The 17,160-nt window shown below is 54.6% G+C and overlaps 2 protein-coding genes across 3 annotated transcripts in view; one reads left to right on the forward strand and one right to left on the reverse strand.

Moving 5' to 3' along the window:
- The first annotated feature begins 5 nt into the window (after positions 1-5).
- GDF1 (growth differentiation factor 1) lies at positions 6-1,739 on the forward strand. Its single transcript, XM_047776542.1, has 2 exons — positions 6-321; positions 914-1,739. Exons 1-2 carry the CDS (start codon positions 9-11, stop codon positions 1,690-1,692), a joined length of 1,092 nt encoding a protein of 363 aa, XP_047632498.1. The 5' UTR covers positions 6-8; the 3' UTR covers positions 1,693-1,739.
- Positions 1,740-2,064: 325 nt separating this feature from the next.
- The window catches only part of UPF1 (UPF1 RNA helicase and ATPase), a 38,819-nt gene continuing 23,723 nt past the window's right edge, over positions 2,065-17,160 (reverse strand). For both annotated transcript variants that reach the window (XM_047776508.1, XM_047776507.1), the window contains exons 11-24: positions 16,964-17,082; positions 16,323-16,487; positions 16,101-16,215; positions 15,463-15,606; positions 14,880-15,093; positions 10,191-10,308; positions 9,617-9,773; positions 9,244-9,386; positions 7,757-7,931; positions 7,120-7,201; positions 5,409-5,570; positions 5,058-5,275; positions 4,576-4,698; positions 2,065-3,943 (exon numbers count right to left, since the gene is read on the reverse strand). In XM_047776508.1, coding sequence (XP_047632464.1) covers positions 4,579-4,698; positions 5,058-5,275; positions 5,409-5,570; positions 7,120-7,201; positions 7,757-7,931; positions 9,244-9,386; positions 9,617-9,773; positions 10,191-10,308; positions 14,880-15,093; positions 15,463-15,606; positions 16,101-16,215; positions 16,323-16,487; positions 16,964-17,082 — 1,932 coding nt within the window. In that variant the 3' untranslated portion in view covers positions 2,065-3,943; positions 4,576-4,578. The remainder of the gene's footprint in view (positions 3,944-4,575; positions 4,699-5,057; positions 5,276-5,408; positions 5,571-7,119; positions 7,202-7,756; positions 7,932-9,243; positions 9,387-9,616; positions 9,774-10,190; positions 10,309-14,879; positions 15,094-15,462; positions 15,607-16,100; positions 16,216-16,322; positions 16,488-16,963; positions 17,083-17,160) is intronic.

Below are 17,160 nucleotides of genomic sequence, written 5' to 3' on the forward strand. Positions count from 1 at the left end.
CAAGGAAGATGCCCTCGCCTTGCCGCCGCGCCCTTCTGCTCCTACTGGCCCTGCTGCTGCCCTCGCCATCCCTGGCCCGCGCCCCTGCTGCCCCGGGCCCTGCCGCCTCCCTGCTGCGGGCTCTCGGGTTGTCCGACGCACCCCGGGACGCCCCCACGTCCCGGCCTGTACCCCCGGTCATGTGGCGCTTATTCCGCCGCCGGGACCACCAGGAAGCCAGGGCGGGCTCAAGGAGGACACCCCCGGCGGCCGCCCTGCGGCCGTGCCACGTGGAGGAGCTGGGGGTCGCTGGAAACATCGTGCGCCACGTACCGGACCGTGGTGAGTGGGGCCTGCGCTGGGGGCGTGGGTCTGAGAGGCGGAGATCCCGCTGGGTGTTCCGGGCTGCCAGGAGCCTCTAGTGGCGCGTAGAGAGGCTGGAAATCTCTGAGGGTCCCCACTCGCTAGCCCGCAAGCAACCTGGGTCTCTGCACTCCATCCATTCTTCCGCGTGGACACCTGTGGGGGGGGCGGGGAGTGGTCCGAAAGCCAGCTTGCAGCTGAAGCCCTGCCCCCACTCCATCCCACCCCTTCTGCCGCTTCACACCACTAGATGCCTTCCTGCAGATGCCACCCCGCCCCAGCATCGCTTCCCCACGGGCCCCAGGCGTTCGCCCACCCTCCACCCCCAACCCTGCCTGTGTTCCCAACTGCGGGCTGGCCACCCTTGCACCGGGCAGGGCCTCTTCCTTGGAAGTGATGCCCTGCCCCCCGCTCCATCTCCCCGCGACCCCCCGCCGCCTCACACCATTTGACGCCTTCTAACAGATGGTATGCCCCCCAGCCCCCACCCTGCCCGTCCCCAACCCAGAGCCCCTCGCGGGGCACTGAGTAGGGACGCAGCGCCAGCCGAACCCTCTCCCTGCCTCCCCAGGCGCGGCTGCCCGGCGCCCGGAGCCCGCCTCGGCTGCCGGGCAGTGCCCGGAGTGGACCGTCGTCTTCGACCTGTCGACCGTGGAACCGGCAGAGCGCCCAAGCCAGGTTCGCCTGGAGCTGCGCTTCGCGGCTGAGGAGGCGTCGGTGGGGATGGCGGGCAGCTGGGAGCTGAGCGTGGCGCGCGCGGGCCCTGGTCCGGTGCTGCTCCGCCAGGCGGTGCCCGCCCTGGGAACGCCGGTGCGCGCTGAGCTGCTGGGCGCCGCCTGGGCCCGCAACGCCTCGGCGCCGCGCAGCCTCCGTCTAACACTGGCGCTGCGTCCTCGGGCCCCCACCGTTTGCGCGCGCCTGACCGAGGCCTCGCTGCTGCTGGTGACCCTCGACCCGCGCTTGTGCCACCCTCTGGCCCGGCCGCGGCGCGAGGCCGAGCCCGCAGTGGGCGGTGGCTCGGGGGGCGCGTGTCGCGCGCGGCGGCTCTATGTGAGCTTCCGCGAGGTGGGCTGGCACCGCTGGGTCATCGCACCTCGCGGCTTCCTAGCCAACTACTGCCAGGGAAAGTGCGCGCTGCCCGCCGCGCTGTCGGAACCAGGTGGGACGCCCGCGCTCAACCACGCGGTGCTGCGCGCGCTCATGCACTCGGCCACCCCCGGCACCGCCGGCCTGCCCTGCTGCGTACCCGCGCGTCTATCGCCCATCTCTGTGCTCTTCTTCGATAACAACGACAACGTGGTACTGCGGCACTACGAGGACATGGTGGTGGATGAGTGCGGCTGCCGCTGATGGGGGCAGGTGGGCGGTGGCAACAATAAACACTACGTGGTCCGCTCTACTGTCTTCTTGAGTCGTGCCAGGGTGGTTGGGGGTGGGGAGGGAAGCGACCGAGAGCATCACCATGATCCACCAGGGTGGTGATAGTGGGGTAGTCTACAGCGACGCCACCGGCCCATCCCTCCCAAGCCTTCCAGAACCCCCATCTCCCGGCGGCCCATGGCATGCGCCTGAGCTCTGGGAATTGCCTGAGCAGTCTCCGCTGTGCATATTTGGCCTGTCTCAGCCTTCCCATCTAGGTGGTTCCAAATCCTGCGACGCCAACCAGCCAGACCCCCAGATCAAGTCCTATGCCACCCCCCCTGTAGTTACCCAGCCCGGGGGTGAATGCAAGAGCTGTTTTATTAAGACTTTTATTGGTGACAAAAGACCTTAAAACAAATTGACCAAAAAATCAAAAGTTAACGTTGCCTTGGTACAGATGCGCCTCAATTTAGGAAACTCATAGTAACTGCTGCTAAGGTGGAGAAAAAAACGCAAACAGCACAAAGCGGAGGCAAAGCATTCCAAGGAACAGAACAGGGTGGGTGGGTGTGTCACCCATGGGGAGTTCACACATGGGGTCAGAGCAGAAACCTATCCAAACTCTATGCAGCTACCAAAAGAAGTGGGAACCAAAAGCCCTACAGCAATGGTAATAAATAAGAGGCCTTGCCAGAAGGAAGGTGGCCTGTACGTCCCCATCTCTCCCGTGTACCAGCTGGAATCTGGAGGCTCTGGGATAAGGCCAGTGTCAGGCACACCGGGAGGGGGATGCTGGGGGTCAGGGTCATTAGGGCCCAGATAGGCAGGATTAGGGTTAGACAGTCCCAACCAGATCTGGCCAGGGAGGCTAATACCTCACCATGGTGTGGGAAGAGCTGGGGTGATTCCACCAGCTACAATAACTTCTCCAAGTGCAACCAGACCCAGGCAGAGACCCCTTTGTATGGCCAGATGGAACAAACTCTTCCAAGGCCTTCAGCACAGAACTTATTTCTGAAACTTACTTCCCTTTCCCCCCAAAGCAGAAACGACCCCACCTCATTGAAGCTGTGCCCCACAGGTAGAAAGGGCTCCAACTAAGGGAGTAGGGTGGGGAACGAAGGGGGATGGGGTGCTCAGTGAGTCTAACCCATCACAGGCACGGTGTGCGCCTGCCCGGGGGACAGGGACCGATCCTCCTGGCTGCTGCTTTCCACCAAATCCTCAGGAAGGAACCCAGGGAAGAAGCCACTGACGGGTGAACAGCTACCTTCCCGCCCTCCGGCCTCACGGCCAAGTCCTGCCAGAGGCCCCTCCTGGGGGTGGGGGGGCTGAGTCCACGGCACACTGGAAGCGCTTTGTTTCTCGGAGTCCAGCGGAGACCATGGAGCTGCCTGCCCGGCCGAGGACCGCGCTCCCTCACTGCCCTGATGCACAGGGAGAAGCCGCTGGAAGCTAAAACTGAAAAAAATCCTCCTCACGTCACAGGTGTCGATTCCAATCTTGAGTTGTGTCGCCTTGTTTAAACTTCGTTTCTGGAAGCTTCTGACATCTCCCAGGTCCACCACTAAGATTTGAGAGATAAACTCAAGAAAGTATTTTTTTCAGTACTCCCTTCAAAGAATCTTTAAAAAAAAAAAAAAAAAAAAGAAACCACCCAGACACCTTATTTTCTTAAAATGAAAACGCTCTTAGAACACAGGCAGCATGAGAGCGGCGGTATCAGAGCCGGCATGGACAGAACCCGCACTCTGAGGGGCTCTCCCGGCACGGCCGCCACTGCAAGGAGCCTGCTCGGCACAGAAATGCTAAGTTTTTTCCTGCTAAAACGTAGTCCCCTTTCAATAAAAGAGAAAAAAGAAAGAAAAGAACAGAGGAAAGGGCTACTCTGAGATGAGGGTCTTCCTCCCTCCGCCCTGGTCGCAGACCCAGGTGTGGACGCGGCGGGCGCTGGGCTCCTCGGCGGGCGGGGCTGGCGGGGCTCGCGGGCGGGCGGTCCTCCGCGGCCCGCCCCACCTCCCGCTCTCCCTTCTCCTTCTCCTCGCCGCCACGTGCCAGCAGTGGGCGCTCTCTGTCTCGGGCTCCTCTTTCCTTCGGGTGCTCCTCTCCCTCTCCTGTTGCTCACAGTGGTGCTTCAGTTTTAGCAGTGGAAAACAGGTATCCATTTATTTTTATTTTTTATTACCCAGAATAAGATGCTGATGGACTAAGCCACGTAGCTTAGCTCTTCTGCCACCACCTGTCGGGAGGGAGAGAGGGCAAGAGGCTTCAGAGGAGGTGGGAGCCTGGGGCAGCTCCCAGGCCTGGCCCAGAAGGCACACCCTTTCTCCCAGACTCCATTTGGCAACTGCATCCCCATGTGTGGAATGGACCTCAGAGGCCAGCCGGGTGCCCAGACCAGAGAGAAGGTGACTGAGGTTGCGTTGTAAGAGCAGGGCCCCTTCTCTCAGCAGCACCAAACACCATCTTACCCACAAGCACACAGGCAGGTTGGGGCCACATTACAAAAGGGAAACCACGTGGCAGGGTCCTCACAAGCACCAAGAAGCACATATAGAGGCACCCGTGCACCTGGGAGCTGGGACTTTCGCCACCCTCAAGAGCTGCCCATTGGGGGAGGGCTACTTCTGCCCCCTGGCTGCCCACCTGGGTGGCTGGGAGGCTCCCATATCCGCCCCTGCCACACTGAGCTCTAGGACTCTCTCCAGCGAGGACCAGGGAACACATAGCTCACACTGTGAGCAGAGGCCCCGGGACCCATACAGGTGACAGACAGCTGGCCCCTTGGGGACCTGAGACTCCCACCTCCTTTTCCGAATTTCCCCTACAAGTCCAGATCCCAGCAAAGACCTCCTCCAGAGGCCAGCTTGCCTTCTAGTACTGGGACAGCCCCGTCACTCCGCCGTGTTGGTACGCCCGCTCTCCCTGGTATGTGGAATCTTGTGACAGCGCCACATCGATCTGGGACTTAAACTCATCTCCAAGGTAACTGTCCTGGAAAACAAGGTTGCAGAGATGTGTACCCAGTCAGAGGACACGTACTCATCCTCCCAGCCTCGAGAACCTGCTCAGTGTCTAGCCTGTCACCACCAGTCCCAAGGAATAATCTGGAAACTTATCTTCAGGCCTAAGTAGCAAGAAACCCTCACTGATTACCTCACCATTGGAGACAAGTATCCCAGGCCAGCTACCCAGGATGGTACTGTGGATGGAATGTTTTAGACCTCGGACCCACTACTAAGGTCTTTAAGGGGCGAGTGTCCTAGGGTATGCGTGTGTGAAGAGGGCTCCCTGGCCTGGTCTGACTGCTCTGTGGTGTAAGATGTCTCAAGATAAAGTGCCAGAGGGCTCACCTGCGACAGCTCAGGCTGGGAGAGGCCGGGCTGGCTCATCTGGGAGGGCTGGCTCATGGAGATGTAGCCCTGGGTCAGGGCGCCCTGTGAGAAGGGCTGTGATGCCACATCCTGGCTGGCCTGGCTGTTGGGGAGATTTGTCTGGCTGGGGCCTGGAAGCCCAAAGCGGTTCTTCTGGCGTCCTCCACGACCAGTCTTGCCTTTTGGGGTGCCCCGGCCTGAAAGAGAGCAATCCAGGGTTCCTTGAAGGAGGTTCTGAGCCTCATAGACAAGCACAGCTGCTCAAAGCCTGGATGTGACAAACTCCAAGGCCAAACTGCTTTTTCCCATGGGATGCTGCTCGGTGCTCACCTGTGGCTGGCCCGTTAGCTTGTCCAAAGTACCCCGGTGGCGGCATGGGCGGCATAACCAGGTTGAAGGGGATGGGAATGTTCATGGCGGCCACATGGCTGGGGCCGGCACTGATCATGCCAATCTGGTCATGGGTCTGGAAGTACATGTTTGAGGGCCGGCCTACAAGACACAAAGTGAGGAGTTCCCATTGTGGCTCAGCAGAAACAAATCTGACTAGAATCCATGGGGGCGCAGGTTCGATCCCTGGCTTTGTTCAGTGGGTTAAGGATCCAGAGTTTCTGTGAGCTGTGGTTGGGTCTCAGACTTGGCTTGGACCTGGCGCTGCTGTGGCGTAGGCTGGAGGCTATAGCTCCGATTGGACCCCTAGCCTGGGAACCTCCATATGCCATGGGTGTGACCCTAAAAAGAGAAAAAAAAAAAAAGAAAGACACAAAGTGAACAGCAGCCATCACACTGCATCCAAATAAGTCTGCTGCCCAACCCCAAACCAGCTGGTCTGCCCATAGTTGAAATGCCTGTCTTGTTCTGTCGCTGCTTAGCCTGCCCCAGCATTCTTGGTGTACCCCTGCAGCAAGATCACCTGATTCAGGATCTTACAACTCACCCCACCCCTACCCCCAACAGCCTCCTTGGGGCTGGTAGCTGGGAATGCACCTTTTCTCCCAGGGGATTCTGAGAAGCACTAGCCTAAGAGGATCTGAAAAACTGAAATTGTGTTGTGTTTCTAGTTTAAAAAAAAAAACCCTTTTAATGGCAAATGTCACATTTGTATTGCATGCTACCACCACCATCCCCGCCACCCAACTGACCAAAAGCAAGAAAACACTAAGCTTGATAGACTAGTGGATCTTGCTGAAGACAAAAGCCCCAAGGCAATCCTGGGTCTACCCAGACCCACGGTGGACTCAGGGACAAAGGACGGACCCAGGAAACCCTTGGCTACATGCCGACTCACTGGATATGACAATGAGAGATCTGTTGTTCAAGAACACAATCTCCAGCTGAGCCTAGAGCCCAGGAGAAAACACTGGGGCAGGGAAGGAGCCTTGCCAATTTATCATGTAAGAGGAGCAGCTAGGGTGCACCCGCCCTCAGGGTAGATGGCAAGCACATGAGAGGTAGAAGGCCAATGTAAAATGCAGGCAGGTGGCACAGTGCATGGGCAAGGTGGTCACCCTCTGTGGAGGATGGTACAGGGAAGGGTCCCAGGAGGCAGGGGTTTGAGGGATGAGTGGAAACGGTCTACAGACTGGCTCAGGCTGGAGGAGGAGTTCCAGGCAGCAGAGACAAGGCTCAGCCTTAGTACATACAGAAACTTCACCCAGGAACAGAGGCTGTGCGCCCAACCCTAGATCTGACAGACAGAGCTGAAGCTTCGGGAAAGCTGCAGGTGCGACCCTCCCACTGAGACGGTGAGCAAAGGGTGCGGGGGGGCGGGGGGGCACAGGGACAAACCGGCAGAGTGGCAGTATTTGCTGAGACCGCTATACACAAAGCTGTATTATTTTAAAAACATCTGGTTTTTAGAAACTGCCAAAGACCACTTATTTGATTTTAAACAAGAGAAGCTGAGAAAGAACTCTCATTGTCAGGCAGGTTTCTGTGGACTGAGGCTTGGAAGGCCACCCAGGATTGACAGGGCTGGAAGCTGTGGGCGTGGGAATGGTCAACAACCACAGGGCCAGCCCAGCCCCCTGCAGAGACTCACCCTGGCTGCTCCGGTCATAAACCGATCCTGGGATAATGGCCTCCCGGGCATCATACATGGCTGTTGTCATGAAGCGGGCTCCCTACAAAAGGTTCAGATGAGTGAGGAATTGTATTTTGTCGACACCAGAAAGGACTTTCCGAAGATCTGCTGGCCTGGGAGGTGACCAGGCTGCATGGAAGGCAACCCTGAGGCTTGTCACCTTGTATGTTTTGGGCCTTGCCCATCTCTCCTCGCCTGACCTCACCTTTGATGATGAACATTTTCGTCCCTGGGAAATCTCAGGCAGCAACCACTTCCTAAGCCCCCAGAGCACCTTGGATTTGCAAAGTGCCCGAACTACTTGTGTCTGACCCCTGGATGCCACCTGTGACGTAACATCCCATAAGCTCTAAGGCCAGAAAGACCTCAGAATGCCTAGGAGACCTGGGGCGGGGGGGAGGATGTGGCTTTGGGGACAGGTCAAGATGTATCGCTCCTATTCACACTGACACTTGGGTCTAGCCTCAGTTCACACTCATCATGAGTCACACCTGCCATTGCTCACCTCACCACCACGTGCCTAGAATACAGGCTTGGGGAGAAAGGATTCCCAGCAGTCTCCCTCCCCGCCTCCCTTCCCCTGCCCGGCACTCACCGGGTTGATGGTGTTGACCAGCTTCCTGGGCTTGCTGAACTGCATGAGGCTCTCCCGAAGATTGTTCAGAGGCCCCTCCACCAGCACCTTCTGCTCCTTGTAGTAGTTCAGCAGGTGGTTCCACAGCGGCTGCTTGGACAGGGCCTTTGGGTTGCCCACAATAATGACCCCATATCTGCAAGATGTGGGGATAAGAGCACCATGCTTAGGGCCACACAGTGAGGAGAACACCAGAAAGGATGGTCCAAGATGAGACTAAACAAACTCAAAACCCAAGTCCAAAGTAAAAGGCGCGTCACTCCTCTTCTCACTGCACAGGGACCTTGGGGGTCACCCTCAACCTCCCTGACCAGAAACCTGGACTGCCTGTGTCTACCGTTAATGCTGGGGACAGGTGGGTAACTGCAAGCCAAGGTGACTTTCATTCCAGCCCATCCTAGAGGCTACTGATCTTGCACTCGGGTTTGTTTGGGGGCAGGTTTCTGTGGAATTCAGATATCAAAGCACTTCCATGGGCAGATGAGCTCAGAGTTGAGTCTCCTGGTTTGCAGCCATGAATCAGCCTCCCAGGCACCAGGTCATTAAAGGCGTCCAAGCAGGTTCCACAGTGGCCTTGAGCACCCTGAGGGGCTGGGGACATAACTCAATGCCCAAGCTGAGCTTCTGGTGGATACTCACCCAACTATGCTGAAGACACCCCCAGTGCTGGCTACCAAACAAACAGGGTAACAAAAACCAAGGCGCCCTCATTAAGGAAGGAAGCAACATGTGAACATGAGCCCATTTGTGGCTGGAACAAGGGCAACTGTCTGGTTGCCGTGTCACATTGGGGTGACACGGGGGTCCACCTTATTCTCTGGGTCCCTAATTCAGAAAAGTTGTATTTCAGGAGTTCCTGTCGTGGCTCAGTGGTTAACAAATCCGAGTAGGAACCATGAGGTTGTGGGTTCGATCCCTGGCCTCACTCAGTGGGTTAAGGATCTGGCATTGCCATTAGCTGTGGTGTAGGTCGCAGACGTGGCTTGGATCCTGAGTTGCTGTGGCTGTGGTGTAGGCCGGCAGCTATAGCTCTGACTGGACCCCTAGCCTGGGAACTTCCGTATGCCACAGGTACGGCCCTAGAAAAGGCAAAAAAAGGCAAAAAAAAGTTATATTCCAGAGCCAAACAAGGCAAACAGCACTAAAATGTTAGACTCGTGGATTAAATAACTCAACAGGGATATAGACTCTGCTGTTGGGGTTTGAACTTCCCTCAAGACTGAGGCCACAAAAAGCCACCAGGACACAGAAACAAAGACAACTCGTGGCTGAGACATTCTTTCTGAATTGCTCTTGACAGCCCTCTGACCCCTAGCACTGGCAAAGCCTCTCTACCATGCCCTGTGCTGCAGCCCAAGATGTGGCTGGGGTGGGAGGATTAAGAAGAGAACTAGGCAGTGGGCAGCACCTGCCTCCAGCAAGGCCTAGCATGACTTAGTCCTCCATACCGTGCTCTGGTCAAGGCCACATTAAGCCGCCTGGGATCATTTAAAAATCCAATGCCTTGGTGCTCATTTGCCCGCACACAGGAGAGGATGATGAAGTCCTTTTCACGTCCCTGGAATGCATCCACACTGGCAATCTCCACCTCCTGCAAGCAGCATTAGTCATGGTCAGCCAGCAGGCTAACCTCTGAGGACCCCCCCACCCCCAGCTTGCACAAAAAAAGTCAAGATGCAGCATCAAATCCCACCGATAACCCTGGGACCTGAAGCTTGCAGAGCCCCCAGGTGCTGGCCACCTGCTCACTGCACCTCCACTGCAGGGTGGTCAATGGTCAGTGCCTGTGGTAGGACCCAGCAGACCCCACTGGGCACGCACCTGGTAAAGCTTGGTGTGCAGGGAGCCGCTGAACTGCATGTACTGCACCAGGTAGGAGCGCTGGCCCTCATAGGGCGTGATGATGCCGATCTGGTCTGGCTTGGCACCCGCTTTCAGCAGCTTCGTGGTGATCTTTTCCACATTTGCAGCTTCCGTCCTAAGAAAGCCAGGTTTTCACTTCCCAGACTTCACCTGTGAGCTCCTGAGACCCCATCCCCCGCTCCTGCCCAAGGCTGGAGGCTGTGGGAGGCTCAGGGGCAGCTCTGCCTCCAGCACAATCCTGTGAAGGCCTGCCCAGGGTGCCCACAGCTGGGCTGCCTGTCCTTTACCAAAAGGGTCATGAGGGCCAGAAAAGGTTCGCAAATGGGCTTGTAAAGGATCTGCTCAACATAAAAACACACGCTGCAAAAAACGAGGAGGACATATGCTGTTGGTTTAAATGTCTGAAGAGAATGAGGATAAGGAAGACAAGGACAAGTTTCAGCACCTCATTAAAACAAAACCACAGGTTAGCAGTCACTGGAAAAACCATCTCTGAAGCCAGGAGATACACTGCAGATGAGCCTCTGCTTACCTGTTCAGGTAGGAGGTGCCAGAGCTAGCAATCTCCTCTTGGCCCTGGGTCACATAGAAGAACATTGGCTTATCTGGTTGGGGCCACTGGAAGTCAAACCCCTTCTTCACACGATCCGCTGTCATTGTAGAGGGAAAAAAGACAACACCCCATCAGAGAAGAAAAGTGTAGCCAGTGCTGGCTGAGCTGGGGTGGAGAGCTGAGTGGAGGCCATGCCATCCTGGGCAAAGGCAAATAATGAAGCAGGAGACAGCAGGTCCCAGGAAAGAGATCCAGGTCTGCAGGGCCCGGGCAGGCCACCAAATGGGTCCTCTGACCAAAATTCCCAGGAATGCTCACCACCATGCCTAGTTGCCTGGTATAAAACCAACTACTCGCTGAACAGATCTCACTGGGTAGTGCTTTCTGCAGTCTAAAAGAACTTTGTCTACCACAGGGTAACAAAGATATTCTGTTTCCTTCTAGAAGCTTTATGTTGTACTTTAAGGGACTCATATACCCCTATAACTGGCTTTTAAGGATGACACTATTGAGCTGGGCTTCACACAAAAACCAGGGCTTGCATACAGGTGGGTCTGCCTGTGGATGCTATCCTGGGCACTGTGAGCAGTGTCACAGCCACTGCCCCTTTACAGTATGAGCATGACATCTTCTAGTCTGAGCTGCCACCTTCATCTGGCTCTTCATGTTCAACTTGGGTGCTTGGTCCTATGCATAGCCTTATATTTTAAAAAACCAGCTTGTCAAATCATACACCCCTCCCACCACTTTTGGAATTCTGACTGGAATTGCATCTAATCAACAGATTAGCGTAAGAAAACTGATTTTGTGCAGTGAAGAAGCCTAATATTAATGAGGGAAGCCCGATCCGTGAAGACACATTTATGATCCCTTTTATGTCAAAACTGAAAATGAGGCAAAGCCCATCTCTATCATTCAAGTGAGAGCAGAGTCTGGTAAGCAGTGCAGAGTCTGGACTTGTCAGCCCAGGGGCTGCTGGCAAACACTTAATCACCAGCTGGGGGTAGGGCGAGGGCTAATCTGTAGTGCTCGCCAACATCTGTGCTGTAAACACTCTTGCCACCATTCATGTCAGGCTACCCCGAGTCCATGGGCCTGGGCAGGCACCAGCACTGCCCTGGATAAGGGGCACTTCAGGGCTGCAAGGAGTTGGTCAGGCTGTACTTACATTCATGTGCTGGTTACCCAGGTGTGTTCACTTAATGCAAACTAACAAAGCTGAACACTTGGAATCTGGGCACGTCTTTACACTTCAATAGAGTTTAAAGAAATACACTTATGTGGTGCTATGTCCTGGGCACTGATGGTTCAACACCGAACCACCACCACCAACCCCTGCCTGTGGAGGTAGGTTGAGCAGGCAAGGGTCTGAATCAGCATTAAGTGGCAACTTTCCCAACAAGTGTCAACTGCATCAGAGAATCAATCACAAACAAGCTCCTTGTCACCTGGCCAGCTCTAGCCACACCTGTGGCATATGGAAGTTCCCAGGCTAGGAGTCGAATTAGAGCTGCAGCCGCCGGCCCACACCACAGTGCCAGATCTGAGCCGCATCTGTGACCTATGCCACTGTGGCAATGCTGGATCCTTAACTCATTGAACAAGGCCAGGGATCAAACCCACAGCCTCATGGGTACTATGTCGGATTCTTAACCCACTAAGCCACAATGGGAACTCCAGCACTTTTTTTTTTTTAATCCCTGCCAGGCCAGGTATCAGATCTGAGTTGCAGTTTTGACCTCCACTGCAGCTGCAGCAATACCAGATCCTTAACCCACTGTGTAGGGCTGGGGATCAAACCTGCAATCCGGCACTCCAGAGACACTGCCAATCCCACTATGCCACAGTGGGAACTCCAGATTTTTTTTTTTTTTCTGGCCACAACCACGGCATGCAAAAGTTCCTAGGCCAGGGATTGAACCCGTACCTCAGAAGTGACAACACTGGATCCTTAACAGCTAGGGCACCAGGGAACTCCCCAGTAGCATTCTAAGTGTCAAGACTGCACCACATGGCAACTGCATGGCCCTGGATAGACACGCACACTTCTCAGCCCCAGCCTTCTCACCTATAAAATGGGCAAAAGGGGAGTTCCCATTGTGGCTCAGTGGTAACAAACTCAACTAGCATCCAAGATGATGCGGATTCAATCCCTGGCCTCGCTCAGTGGGTTAAGCTTCTGGCATTGTGGTGTAGGTCAAAGATGCGGCCAGGATCTGATATTGCTATGGCTGTGGTATAGGCTGGCAGCTGCAGCTCTGATTTGACTCCTAGCTTGGGAGCTTCCATATGCCTAGGGTGCAACCCTAGGAAGAAAATAAATAAACAAATAAAATTTCAAAAATAAAACGGGTAAAACAAGGCTGACATGGTAGGCTGTTGGCATTAACGAGATACTAAGTCAGTGGTTCTCGAATGAATGCTGCTCTCAGAACCGCTTTATACTCTGAAAAGTGGAAAAGTCTAAAACAGCTACTGTTTTTGTGGATTACATCTACTGACATTCACTGCATTTTAAAACCCAGAAACTTAAAATACTTAAAAATTCATTTAAGGAGTTCCCGTTGTGGCGCAGTGGTTAACGAATCCGACTAGGAACCATGAGGTTGCGGGTTCGGTCCCTGCCCTTGCTCAGTGGGTTAACGATCTGGCGTTGCTGTGAGCTGTGGTGTAGGTTGCAGACGCGGCTCGGATCCCGCGTTGCTGTGGCTCTGGCGTAGGCTGGTGGCTACAGCTCCGATTCGACCCCTAGCCTGGGAACCTCCATATGCCACGGGAGCGGCCCAAGAAATAGCAACAACAACAACAACAACAACAAAAGACCAAAAAAAAAAACAAAAACAAAAACAACAACAACAAAAAAATTCATTTAAAAATAAACATATTAGGGAGTTCCCGTCGTGGCGCAGTGGTTAACGATCTGACTAGGAACCATGAGGTTTCGGGTTCGGTCCCTGCCCTTGCTCAGTGGGTTGACGATCCAGCATTGCCGTGAGCTGTGGTGTAGGTTGCAGACGCGGCTCGGATCCCGCGTTGCTGTGGCTCTGGCGTAGGCTGGTGGCTACAGCTCCGATTCGACCCCTAGCCTGGGAATCTCCATATGCCGCGGGAGCGGCCCAAGAAATAGCTAAAAAGACAAAAAACAAACAAACAAACAAAATAAATAAATAAAAATAAACATATTAGGAGTTCCCGTCGTGGCGCAGTGGTTAACAAATCCGCCTAGGAACCATGAGGTTGCGGGTTCGATCCCTGCCCTTGCTCAGTGGGTCAAGGTTCCAGCATTGCCGTGAGCTGTGGTGTAGGTCGCAGACGTGGCTCGGATCCTGCGTTGCTGTGGCTCTGGCGTAGGCTGGCAGCTACAGCTCCGATTTGACCCCTAGCCCGGGAACCTCCATATGCTGCAGGAGCGGCCCAAGAAATGGCAAAAAAAAAAAAAATTAAATTAAAAAAAATAAAAATAAACATATTAGAAGTTCCTGCTGTAGTACAGTGGGTTAAAGATCCAGCGTTGTCTCTGTGGTGGCATGGGTTTGATCCCCCGCCTGGTATAATGGGTTAAGGATCTGGCGTTGCTGCAGCTATGGTGCAGGTTGCACCAGGAACTTTCTTATGCTGCAGGTGCGGCCAAGAAAGGAAAAAATAAACAAATAAGAATAATAAAAATATTTTTTATGAATGCCTGAATTTTCCACTAAAATACGTATTTAGTGAATTTCTGTAACTCACTTCACTATCCTGATTACTCCTGTTCCTAGTCTCCCATGAGCCCTTGCAGCATGTGAGGATGGTGAGGCCTCCCAGATATGTGGCTGGAAAAGGGAAGCGTGTTTTATGACCTTTCCCACTACTGTGGAATTCCGCCCCTGATTCTACAGGAAAGCTGGACAGGTCATCCTGTAGGTCAGTGACAATGGCCTTTCTACTTTGCCCTGTGCTCACAAGGCCTCTGACCGCAAGTGACGCTGTAGCAGCCTTGCCGGCCGTTGAAATGGGTGTGCCTGCTCGCCCAGTCAGGCAGAGCTTCCAAAGGCTGACAACCACAGTATGTCTACGAATCCTTCCTTCAAGCACCTCACACACCTGTCTTAGGAGGACATCTTCTCCCATCACACAGAGAATCATAAGAACGTGAACTCAGGGATCAGCAAATTTAGTACTCTTCACTTCTGCATCCACGATGTTGCCTGCTACAGGCATGTGGTAGTGACAACACACAGCAGTCTGTGTGAACTGCTGACTCATGCTGAGGCTTTCTGTGCATTAGTGGAGGTGTGGCATAGCCAGAGGATGCGCACACAATAGGACAGTGTCACCATGAAAGTAGTTTGGCCTCTGTTGTGCAGAGGTCTTTGTGACCCCAGGGGTCTGGACTTTGAGAACCACTGACAGAAGAAGGAGTTAGGGGGTGGTCAGCTCTACCACCCCGCTTTTGTGTGTTTTGTGTGATAAGCCATCGGTGGGAAATCTCATGTAGTGACTCTGAACTTTACAAAGAGGCAGGCTTCCTCCCTGCCCATACTCCAAGGCTACCCGACACTCAGGGTGCACATTCTGCCCCACTGACCACTGTGCCTCTCTGAGGCAGTTGTTGCATAAGGCCACTCAGGAGGGAGAGTGATGCAGGGTTTTGTCTCCCCAGGTCTCCCAGCCTGGGCTGGGCATTACCTGCAGTAACGCCGTTCTGAAGAGAGCCCTCATAGAAGATGTTGGACGGGAAGGCACTGAGTGCAGGGTGCATCCGATACTGGACCTGGAGACGGATGGGACGGATGCCCAGGACCACCAGGCGCTCGAAGAGTGACTGGGACAGCCCAGCCTTGGCCGCCTTCTTGCACATCACCACAGGGCCCAGCTGGCAGTGGTCGCCCACAAGGATCAGCTGTGGTGAGAGGCCCACAAAGATGAGAAGCTCAAGCATGGAACAGCTTAGATGTCCACTTGCAGGGGACTAGGAGGCCCAGGGTCCATATAACCACCCCGCTATGCAAATTCAAGTGGCAAGATACTGACTGGGGGTGGGGAAATGCCCACCACATATAAGAAACACACAAATTTGCACTGAGAACCACCTGAAGGTACTGTGTGGTGACTGCACCCTTCAAAGACACTCTCAAAGGGCGTCAAACAGCACCAAAAGACATTTGAAAAACCAAACCTCCAGCACTAAGAATTACACAGAACTGGAACAAAAGGGAACAAAAGAGTGCATAACAATTTTCAAACAAGACTATAATGTGTCTTGGCCTACCTGCTTGGCTCCGAGGACCACAGGGACCATGCACTCTGGCTCGGTGGCCTGGGTGCTTTCGTCGATTAAAATGGAGCGGAACTGCATCTTGGCAAGCCGCGGGTCCCCTGCGCCCACACACGTGCAGCAGATGACATCTGCATTCTGGGGAAGAGTGTGCACCAGGCATCAGGGCACCTGCACAGTTGATGTTCCCAGACCCCAAAGGGCAGGCAAGACAGTTACGCAGACACCATTCCAGGCCATGCCCTTCCGACAACATCTACTATTCAGGCTAAAGTGATGCTGATTTAAGTGATGGGCTTTGTGCCTAAGAAAGGGCTCAGTGCCTCGAGACAGCCTCTGAGGGGCAGTGCTGAGCCAGGGAAAACATACTCAAAACCAAGGCCCACTTTTGTAGGTTTGTCAGGAAAGAGCAGGACCCCCACCTGACCCCCACCCTGTGTGCAGACCAAGTTCCTAAGAACTCTCCTATGGAGGAGAGTTCTCTCCTCAAACTGAAAACAAACTGACTAAAAGCACCGTTCTGGGCTTATTAATAAATCCAAACAAGTCTTTGAGCCCAAACAAACAGACAAAAGCCCAAAGACCCAGGCCCAGGCCCATTCTCCAGGCAGCAGGGCGGGTAAGGAGCTCACCATGAGCAGCTCCCTCTCGGCGGTGCGCTTCAGGGCCCGGTACCGCTTCTCATCTGCGGATGACAGCTCCCCAGTCTCATCCTTCAGCTGCTGCAGCTTCTGGAGCTCTGGCATGCTGGAAACACAGGGGCACATGAGTGGGTGTGGGAGGGGTGCCCCTGTGTTTCCAGGGCCTGCACAGGGGAGGCACACCTCGCTTAAGGCTGGTTACCCAATGCCTACCTGTCCATGTTCCTGATCTGGTTGTGCAGGGCCAGGAATGACACTGGGGAGTCAATGGCCTCGCGGCTCTTGGCACAGAGCCGCACAACTTTGAGCCCAGTCTGGTGGATCTTCTCGGTCAGCTGATCCACAGCTATGTTGCTTGGAGCACAGACGAGCACAGGCCTTCAATACAAGGTGAGTGAATGTCTCAGTACTCACCCAGAGAAAAGCCTAATTAGCCAAGGCTGTAGTTTTGAATCACGGGCAGTGGAGCCAGCTCTAGATCTAAGATGAAGGCCACGAGCAACATGATGCTGAAAGAGCTAAAACCTAGATGGTCTGGAGTTTCCCCTCCCCCCCGATCTTCACTCCACTCATGCAAAGCACCGCTAACATCTGAGTCCAATATCTTCCCCTCCTATTCGTGCCATAAAGACTTTCAAAGCTCCGAGGTGCACGCAGGCACAGCACAACCCAGGACTGACCCTACCCACTCCAGCCTTTACAAGAACAGAACATTTGCTTGTTAAAAGCAATCAACAAGGCCAGATCTCTAATACAAACAGTGTAGAATGTAGCATGCCAGGTACCCGTGGCCCCAAAGTCTCCTGGAAGACAAGCCTCCCTCTCTACCCACCGTGGGCTATGCAGAGCCCTACCCATTGCCTTGCCGAGCCAGGTGGTAGACGATGGTGGCTGAAGTCACCGTCTTCCCTGTGCCTGGTGGGCCTTGGATCAGGCTCAGTGGTCTTTGCAGCACAGTCTTCACGGCATAAACCTTCGGATACAAGTGGCCATTAGGGCTGCAGATGTGGCAGAGAGCCACTCACCCGGTAGGCTCTGCAGTCCAGGACCC

This window comes from Phacochoerus africanus, chromosome 4 (genome assembly GCF_016906955.1).
Source record: "Phacochoerus africanus isolate WHEZ1 chromosome 4, ROS_Pafr_v1, whole genome shotgun sequence".
NCBI lineage: Eukaryota > Metazoa > Chordata > Mammalia > Artiodactyla > Suidae > Phacochoerus > Phacochoerus africanus.